General features: G+C 43.9%; 1 protein-coding gene across 1 annotated transcript; it reads left to right on the forward strand.

Annotated features, from left to right (window-relative positions):
- Positions 1 to 1,469: 1,469 nt before the first annotated feature.
- On the forward strand, positions 1,470 to 2,051 carry LOC138907122 (subtilisin-like protease SBT3). The gene has a single exon (XM_070197328.1). The coding sequence runs from the start codon at positions 1,470 to 1,472 to the stop codon at positions 2,049 to 2,051; it is 582 nt and encodes a 193-aa protein (XP_070053429.1).
- The last annotated feature ends 8,579 nt before the right edge of the window (positions 2,052 to 10,630 follow it).

Raw genomic sequence — 10,630 nt, forward strand, 5'->3', positions numbered from 1 at the left:
AGTGGCTCAAACTTCCAAGGTCTTTTGACACAATTATATATTGAAAAAGATTACTGCACCATGTGCTTAGTGATATGGCCAAACTTTTCAATATAGGGTAAGGTAAAATATAAAAAGTAAACACATGCGGAAAAGGGCCAAAAATACCCTTCAACTATTTAAAATAGCTCAAAAATGTCATCCGTTTGTTTTTTGTACCAAAAATATCTCTGCCGTCTATGTTTTGGACCACAAATGCCCTTAAACCGTTAGCCTTGCCATTGAAGGTGACATGACAGTCTAACTGGGTTAGATTTGCATACATGACCATCCACCTAAGCAATCCAGCATTGCAAAATTATTTTTTCGGAAAAATTATTTTTCCGAATTTTTTTATTAAAATACAAAATCAACACTTATTCCGGAAAAGGAAACAATTTCCGGAAAAATTATTTATTTTGGAAATTTTTATTAAAATACAAAATAAACACTTATTCCAAAAAAATAAAAAAAAATTGAAAAAATTATTTATTTATTAAAATATTATATATAATATACAAAATAAATTATTTAGTTATGATGAGTGAGATAGAGGATTTATGTTCTACTATTTTAAATGCAGGATTTATTGCACGTCGAAATTGTTTAGGAAACCTCGAATTAAATATTTGGGGGTTATTTTTAGGGAATATTTTAATTTTTTTTCGGAATAAGTGTTGATTTTGTATTTTAATAAAAAATTCCGAAATTAATAATTTTTTCAGAATTTTTTTACTTTTTTCGGATTAAGTGTTGATTTTGTATTTTAATAAACATTCTAAAATAATTAAGTTTTCCGGAAATTTTTTACTTTTTTCGAAACAAGTGTTGATTTTGTATTTTAATAAAAATTTCCGAAAAAATAATTTTTAAAAATAGTTTTGCCATGCTGGATTATTTAGGTGGATGACCATGTAAGCAAATCTAACTCAGTTGTACTGCCATGTCACCTTCAATGACAAGACTAACGGTTTAAGGGTATTTGTGGTCCAAAACATAGACGACAGAGATATTTTTAGTATCAAAAACAAACAGAGGGTATTTTTGAGCTATTTCAAATAGTTCAAGAGCATTTTTGACACTTTTCGGAATAAATTAAGGGGATTCTAACATATGTTACATAGTGTTATTTTCCCAAGGCCTTGTACAAAGGTGGCTCCGCCACTACATGTGCTGTATCTATGATAATTTAGGACTTAACAGACAATCCTTCATACTATCTGTGACCTGAACAATCTATTAACAGGAATTTAAAACCTAGAAGTTATATATTTGCAGTAAACATAAGTTAATTTCCTATAAAATTACACGTTATAGTTGTATAATCAGATGACACATAACTGACCCAAGATTTTCTGAAAGGTCAATTCATAGTAGAGCCAAGCTCGTCAAAAAGAAGATGAAGAAGAACAAAATAATAATAATAATAATATTTTTTTTAAAAAAAAAGTATGCAAGCAGAGCCAAAAGCTACAATGCTGCTCATGACCGTGTTGTTATATACTTGCAATGCATTAGCACCACTAGACATAGGAGCTGGGCATGTTGATCCTAACCGGGCTCTTGATCCAGGCCTCATATATGATGCCACTCCGCAAGATTATGTTAACCTTCTTTGTTCTTTGAAATTCACAGAAGAGCAGTTCAAAACACTTGCAAGATCATCAGCCAACCACAACTGCTCAAATCCATCCTCGGATATCAATTACCCATCATTTATTGCGTTCTTTAGCCCACAAGGGGACTTGACTTGGTTGGAGCAGAAATTCAGGAGGACAGTAACAAATGTTGGAAGTGGTGCAGCTAAGTATAGAGTGAAAGTGAAATCACCAAGGAACTCAAATGTTTCTGTGTCACCACAAACAATGGTCTTTAAGAAGAAAAATCAGAAGCAGAGCTACACTTTGACCATTCGTTACAAAGACGACGCAGAACAAATAGTCAAATCTGGTTCAATAACCTGGGTGGAAGAGAAGGGAAATCATACAGTAAGAAGTCCTATTGTAATATCTCCAGAGATAGAGGTCTGGTAATGAAACTCTTCAACTAGCATAAGCTCTTGCATTTTCTAAGTTACAATCTGTGAAAGAGGTCTTTTCAACACTGGCTTCTTGAAGACTGATAAATGGAGCAGCACAAAATTTCTTCAGCTAATAATTAAATTCTTTCAAAAATACGGACGGGCATTCCTTTATAAACTGATTTGCTGGAATTCAATACTTGACTGCTGATGAATGTAAGACATTCTTTTTTCTGACAATCAAGCCTCTTAATAGGCGTGAAATGTAGTGCAAGAGCTGAGGTAAAATTCGAATTGCTAGATGCACAAATGCAATATTGTGCATCAGGTTTCCAAATCGAAATGAAGTCTGGACTAGACTGGAAAATGTCCACACTAATGTGTCCTTGCATACCTCTATGAAGTATGTTATGTAGATATCACCAAAAAGACTAGTACATCCAGTAGTTGACATCTCCAAAAAAATTGATGAATGTATAAAAAAATTCGTAGGTAGTACAGCTGAGACTTCTAAATTGACTACATGCAAATCAGCCCTAGACAATAGCTATGGAAGAACGGATTACCTTGAGCCCGTACCAAGGTATCAAATGTTGGTTCTCAGATCTCCCTAAAAAAATAGGATATATTGAGCCTCGATAAGTCTTCCACCAGGAATTTGGTTCTGATAATGTGGACGTCTTTTTCTTTTTTCTTCTCTATGATGATGGTGGTGTCCTTCCATCGGAAACCTTCCACCAACAAAGTTATCGGGTAATTCCCTTGTCAAAAAACAAAAGTAGTTACCCGGTAATTCTGCCCAACAAGGCTTAGGGAGATAGGACTATCTAATGTGGACGATCCGGTATTTACACCAAATGAATGAATGTGATATATGTGTCTTTCATCCACACATTTATCACTCAACCTAAGTTGCTTGGTTTAGTGTAAACACTATGCGGATATCTACCTAGCACATATTGATCAGACTTTCTCCTCAGTCTACCCAAAAAAATGTAATATATGCATATTTTTATGGACATTAGCACATAACCTGACCTTTTGCCTCAGCATACTATGTGCAAAGAAAATTTTATAGAGAGTAAATTTGAAACTTACCTGAGATCAATTAGCTTTTGGAAATAGTTACCCCTTCAGCAGGCATAACCATATATCAAATATTCTACGGAAGAAAAGGAAAGAGCAATTCAGATAAATGGGATAAATTTTAGCTTTTGTGATCAATAATCTGCGTAATCGAAAAAGATTAGATGATTAATTTTCCCTATCAACAATAGGTAAGCATAAAGAACATAAAATATCTTGGAGCTTCGCTCTTTCAAACAAGAAGACATAACAGCAGCAGTTAAATGTATGTGACTACTGCTTTCCACTTTAAAAAATTCCTTTATGCGTAAAATATTTGCTCGTCACCATTGTTGGTATTCCTCCACCATTTATCCCATCAAGATTGCAGCCCCACTTCACTTAACAGGAAACGTCCCTCTTAAAAGCTTCTCTATTCTTATGAAAATGTCTTTCATGGGATCAGTGCTGCTTTAAGATTAGCTCAAGATCTCATACATCCCAGGTTTCATTTAAGCTTATACAACAATAACTGAATACTGATGCCTTAAATATCTATAGGGGGTTCATTGGAATTTCGAATAACCAAACATTATCAATGGTTGCTCACCATTTAACTCAAAACAACATTAAATTCACTTCTGACATTCTGAAATTAGATTATTTTTTCTACAATTGTAATATAATCCAGAATTCTTTCTAGTTGGCAGAGAAGGAAGAGATTTTCAAAAATTAGACTTCTACCTAATGATAACACGAATATATTCGCTCATGTATTAACTTCCTATAAAAGATAGCCACCAACCACACTCCCTAACAATGTGGAATACGCTTGAGGAGATGATGGATTAAAAATGAGAAAACCCAAGATGCACCGAATAACTGTTAAGAAGAATTTCCTAGGACACCACAATCTTAATCATTCATATAGACGATGAAGTTGATCTCCACAGGTCAACATGAATATCCATGGCAACAAGCCCTAGCTTAATTCAGAGGAGGACTTCAGGCAGAAATGTAAGACAACATGCTAACTGTCATGGGCGGCTTTCCAGCCATGCCCCATGATCCCTTGGACGCGCCCCGTGGCGTCCTGGCCAGCCTCCCAACGCCCGTCGCCACGGTCGGCCCCGTGGTCTCGGCAGCTCCAAGTGACAAGCGCGCATGTGCCTCTGTCGCCCCACCGATAGCCATCGCCAGCGCCCAGCCACAGGCAAAAGCCGACAGCGCCGCGCGCGCAGACAATGCCGCGCGCGCAGACTCTGATGCTAAAGACAAAGTTGCTGCCAACAGACTTGCTGCTGCTTTGTAGAAGACTAAGTCCTTTTCATTGTAAATATAGAGTAGTTTTGCTGCATTTTCTTTAAGTGTGATTTTCCAGCTTTCATAGGTCTAGTCATGTAACTTTGGTTTATTTTTTTAAGCATTATTAAGGGGGACCAAGCAATCAAAACTTTCAAGCAAGCAAACAATTCTCTGTACTGGTGTCTCTCCCCCCACACCATCTTGTTTTCTGTAATAGCTTTCATTCAATGCAATCAAGCTTTCTTTCATTCTCAATTCTCTTTTCTGCTCTCTTTCAATTGCTCATGACATTGGTTTTCCCGTACGGCACTGACAATCTAGTCTAGCGTACGGAGGGGACCTCAGTTGGCGGACAGCAACCGTACTGACATCGGTTGCCTAGCCTTACGTCGCCCTTCCAAGGAACTTCAGGAAGGCGCCGCGTAACAGTTGGTATCAGAGCCTAGGCTCGACATCGGACGAGGGATCACATTGCAATTACCACCATTTCTGACCATGGTGAATTATGGGGATCGCATCGCGACCCTTGAGGGAACAGTTGACGCATTACGGCCCATCGTGGAAATGGTGCCCGATCTAAAAACCAGCCTAGTGCAAAGGTTGGACGACCTGGACCGCAGACTCATCCAGGCCGAAGTTGACATAGAAAACATCAGCCGCGACTCTGAAGGAGACCGGCAAACAGCAGCCACAGAGGCAGCTGAAATTTTTGGTAAATTTGAGGTCCTCCAGCAGGAGCGTGCCGAGGATTTAGCCAACAGGGAACAAGAGGCAGACAGGGTGACTGCCATGCAACAAACCATTGACAACTTGACAGGCCAGCTCAATGTTGTCAATGCTGCTTTACAAGGCCTACTTCGAGGAGGCGGAAACCAATTTGGGGGTGGTGTGAACCTCGCCCCCATGGCACAAAAGCTGAAAATTCCTGAGCCAAAGCCATACAGTGGAGCTCGGAATGCCAAAGAAGTGGAAAATTTCATTTTCGACATCGAGCAATACTTCGATGCCGTGGGAAGCCTGGAAGAAGCTAAGAAGGTAGCAACTGCTGCCATGTATCTTCAGGGTGATGCCAAACTCTGGTGGCGGGTGAAGTACGAAGCCATCAAGGCAGGTGAAGATGCCCTCGACACATGGGCGGAACTGAAGGCAGCCATACGCCTACAGTTCTTCCCCGAAAATGTTGAGTACAATGCCAGGAGAAAGTTGCGGGAGCTCCGCCAGACCAAATCAGTGCGAGATTACGTGCGGGAATTCTCCGCGCTCATGCTGAACATCCGTGACATGGGGGACAAAGACAAACTCTTCACCTTCCTGGAAGGGTTGAAACCTTATGCCCGGATGGAGTTGCAGAGACAAAGGGTAGACACGTTGCCTAAGGCAATCCAAGCAGCAGAGTGCCTTGGGGATTACCAAGTGGAAGCCCGGAAGGATAGGCCTCAACAGCCTGTCCGAGGAGGATACAAAGGGGGCCAACCAAACACTAGTGGCCCTAGCAGAAGTGGAGGAGACCGGAGTGCACCCAAATCCAAGACTCCCTCTTCCGGCAGTACTAGTGCTGCATCTAACAACAATGATCGGGGGAGGAAGCCCCCCTCAGGATGTCGCCATTGCGGCGGACCACATTGGAATAATGAATGTCCACATGCACAGATGAATGCCCATCAAGCTTTTGAGGATGGGACGGATGACGACGCCGATGATGCGGACCAGACCGAGCCAGTAGGTGCATTCAATGCAATTGTTGGCTCCATTTCTGAGCCCTTAGCGGGTACCAGTGCCGGTATCCGCAAGAAGAAGGACCCCTGTCCAATTGCCAGGAAAGGAAATAAGAAGGCGAATTTGAGGACTCCTCCTCATCAAGAGAGGACCCTAATGTTCGTTGACATGAAGGTAAATGGCAAGCCCATTCGGGCAATGATAGACACAGGTGCCACCCACAACTACTTAGCCTCGACTCAGGTGGAGCGTCTTGGACTAGTCGTAGGAAAGGGCAAAGGTCGTGTGAAGGCTATCAACTCACCACCTCAACCAGTGGGTGGAATAGCCAAAGAAGTACCAGTGAAGCTTGGCCCTTATGAAGGAAAGTTCAACCTACGCGTAGTGATCATAGATGACTTTGAGTTAATCGTGGGGTTGGAATTCCTGAGACAGACCAATACCATGCCCGCACCGTATGCAGACATGCTGCTGATGATTGGGGCAAATGGGGCCAAGCCCTGCATTATTCCATGCATTCCCATGAAGATGGCAGCCGAGAACATCTCGGCCTTGCAGTTGAAGAAGGGGTAAAAAGACATGAACCCACGTTCCTGGCTACCCTCTGCATGGAAGATATAGAACGCTCCTCGGGTCCCATTCCTGCACCCGTGAAGGAGTTACTTCTGGAATTTGAAGACATCATGCCACAAGACATGCCAAAGCGTCTTCCGCCTAGGCGAACTGTGGACCATGAGATTGAGTTGGTGCCGGGTGCGAAGCCACCTGCCCGGGCGCCATACAGAATGTCACAACCCGAACTCGCCGAGCTTCGGAGACAATTGACGGAAATGCTAGACACAGGGATCATTGTGCCCTCTAAGTCCCCATACGGGTCCCCTGTGCTATTCCAAAAGAAACATGATGGTAGTTTGCGACTCTGCGTGGATTACCGGGCTCTAAACAAAATCACCGTGAAAAACAAGTACCCTATTCCGCTAATGGCAGACTTGTTTGATAGACTGGGTGGTGCGACGGTATTCACCAAAATAGACCTGAGGACAGGTTATTGGCAAGTTCGGATTGCCGATGGTGATGAGCACAAGACGACCTGTGTGACAAGATATGGGTCGTACGACTTCCTGGTTATGCCCTTTGGCTTGACTAACGCGCCAGCCACATTTTGCACCTTGATGAACCAAGTCTTCCGAGAATACATTGACGAATTCGTCGTGGTTTATTTGGATGACATTGTGGTATATAGCCAGACACTAGAAGAACACCTGGAGCATTTGCGGAAGGTCCTAGCCCGATTGCGGGAGCACGAACTATATGCGAAGCTATCCAAGTGCTCCTTTGCTCAGAAACAAATTGACTTCCTCGGACATGTCATCGAGGAAGGGAGGATCAAGATGGACCAGCAGAAGATTCAGGCCATTACAGAATGGCCGCCTCCTAAGGATATACATGCCTTGAGGTCGTTCCTTGGCCTATGCAACTTCTATCGGCGGTTTGTGAAAAGTTACTCCCTCATTGCAGTGCCGCTGACAGAACTTCTCAAGAAGGCCACCCCGTGGGATTGGGGCCCCAAGCGGGCAAAGGCCTTCGACGCATTGAAGATGGCTATGTCCAGTAGCCCAGTCTTGGCCCTCCCTGACTTGGCCAAGCCATTCGAAGTGCAAACGGATGCCTCCGACTATGCACTTGGTGGAGTATTGCTACAAGAAGGGCATCCCGTAGCGTACGAGAGCCGAAAACTGAAGGATGCAGAGCGACGCTATGCCGCCCATGAGAAAGAATTATTGGCTGTCGTTCATTGCTTACGCCTTTGGAGGCATTATCTACTGGGAGCCCCATTCGTGGTCAAGACAGACAATACAGCCGTTAGCCATTTCATGACCCAGCCAAAGCTGAATGGACGACAGGCTAGGTGGCAGGAACTCCTAGCGGAATTTCACTTCAACCTGGAGTACCGAAGTGGAAAGACCAATCATGTTGCTGATGCACTCAGTCGGAGAGCTGATCTAGCATCGATGTGTGTTCTCGCCGCCCTAAAGGGAAGCGAAGTAACCACCACCATAAAAGACCAGATACAGGATCTACTCATCAAGGATCCTGCTGCACAGTATTTGGTTGATTTGGTAGGACAGGGCAAGACTCGCCAGTTCTACACCGAAGATGGGTTCCTGAAGGTGAAAGGGAACCGACTTTATGTTCCTAAAGGAGGAGATCTGCGACGGACTCTTCTTGCAGAATGCCACGATACTTTGTGGGCCGGTCATCCCGGCGAGGAACGCACCATGGCATTGCTTCGCCGTGCATATTATTGGCCTCAAATGGTCGATGACGTCGCTCAGTATGTGAAGACTTGTCTAGTATGCCAGAAAGATAAGTCAGACCGCTTGACGCAGGCAGGGCTCTTGGAACCACTAGCTGTACCAAAAAGACCTTGGGAAAGCGTTTCCCTGGACTTCATCACCGGATTGCCCAAGGTCGGAGATCTCACAACTATCTTGGTTGTGGTGGATCGGTTTTCCAAGTATGCTACCTTTATAGCAGCCCCACAATATATATCAGCCGAAGATACAGCTCGACTATTCTTCTCTCATGTCGTCAAGTATTGGGGCTTACCTAAAGACATTGTTAGTGATCGCGACTCACGCTTCACTAGCAATTTTTGGACCCAACTCTTTAAGTGCCTCGGGTCAAAATTGAGTCATAGCTCAAGTTTTCATCCGCAATCTGATGGCCAGACGGAGCGATTCAATGGCATGCTAGAGGAATATCTCCGGCACTTTGTGACCGGATCGCAGAAGAATTGGGTGAAGCTTCTGGATGCTGCTCAACTGTGTTTCAATTCACAAAAGAGCTCAAGTACCAACAAAAGCGCTTTTGAAATTGTTACCGGACAGCAACCGCTACTCCCACACACAGTGAACGCACCAAACATGTCAAAATCTCCTCGGGCTGCCAGCTTCTCAAAAGAATGGAAGCAAAATTTGGAGATAGTGCGGAGCTATCTTGTCAAAGCCCAAAAGCGGATGAAGAGGCATGCTGATCAGAATCGCCGCTTTGTGGAATACCAGGTGGGAGACAAAGTGATGGTCAAAATCCCAAAGCGGTACTTGTTTGCAGGGGTCCATGACCCTCGCCTATTGCAAAAATATATTGGACCCTTGTCCATTGAAAGGCGCATTGGGAAAGTTGCATACCGGGTGGATACCCCAGCTTGGTGGAAAATCCATCCTGTTTTCCATGTCAGTCTCCTGAAACCTTTTCGGGAAGATGTGGAGGATCCTTCACGAAGCCAACTCACAATACCAAGTATTCGAGGCCCCAATTCAACCGGAAAAAGGCGTGCTGAAGCTATTCTTGATGATCGAGTGATTCACGCCTCAAGAAAAGATCACCAGGAGTTCTTGGTGAAATGGCAGGGATGTGATGCAGAGGAGAATACTTGGGAGAGGGGAACAAACCTCAAAGCCTACAAGAGCCTGATTGATGATTACCTTGCAAGGAAGGCGCCGAGGACGTCGCCAACTCAGGTGGGGGAGAATGTCATGGGCGGCTTTCCAGCCATGCCCCATGATCCCTTGGACGCGCCCCGTGGCGTCCTGGCCAGCCTCCCAACGCCCGTCGCCACGGTCGGCCCCGTGGTCTCGGCAGCTCCAAGTGACAAGCGCGCATGTGCCTCTGTCGCCCCACCGATAGCCATCGCCAGCGCCCAGCCACAGGCAAAAGCCGACAGCGCCGCGCGCGCAGACAATGCCGCGCGCGCAGACTCTGATGCTAAAGACAAAGTTGCTGCCAACAGACTTGCTGCTGCTTTGTAGAAGACTAAGTCCTTTTCATTGTAAATATAGAGTAGTTTTGCTGCATTTTCTTTAAGTGTGATTTTCCAGCTTTCATAGGTCTAGTCATGTAACTTTGGTTTATTTTTTTAAGCATTATTAAGGGGGACCAAGCAATCAAAACTTTCAAGCAAGCAAACAATTCTCTGTACTGGTGTCTCTCCCCCCACACCATCTTGTTTTCTGTAATAGCTTTCATTCAATGCAATCAAGCTTTCTTTCATTCTCAATTCTCTTTTCTGCTCTCTTTCAATTGCTCATGACATTGGTTTTCCCGTACGGCACTGACAATCTAGTCTAGCGTACGGAGGGGACCTCAGTTGGCGGACAGCAACCGTACTGACATCGGTTGCCTAGCCTTACGTCGCCCTTCCAAGGAACTTCAGGAAGGCGCCGCGTAACATAACACATGATATGTGAAGAAAATCTTATTATAGAGTGAAGAGAAACTACCTGATGACCATAGGACTTTAAAATATAACCTAGACCTTCGTCCTTCAGCACACATCCATTGACAGAGAGCAATAAGCTCGCCAACATCAAAAGATTCTTACTAAAAGGGGAGTGGATAGAAGATTAACAAAAACTTTATCAATGTAAATCTTCAGCGCAAATCCTGTTGTGGCTCCTATCAGATATATGTGAACATAGAGCACAAGCTATCAACAAGAACAAA

The sequence above is a fragment of the Nicotiana tomentosiformis genome, chromosome 1 (assembly GCF_000390325.3).
Source record: "Nicotiana tomentosiformis chromosome 1, ASM39032v3, whole genome shotgun sequence".
NCBI lineage: Eukaryota > Viridiplantae > Streptophyta > Magnoliopsida > Solanales > Solanaceae > Nicotiana > Nicotiana tomentosiformis.

What these genes read in the sequence shown, in the direction of transcription:
- LOC138907122 (XM_070197328.1), top strand. Translation starts at nt 1,470, where the DNA reads ATGCAAGCAGAGCCAAAAGCTACAATGCTGCTCATGACCGTGTTGTTA.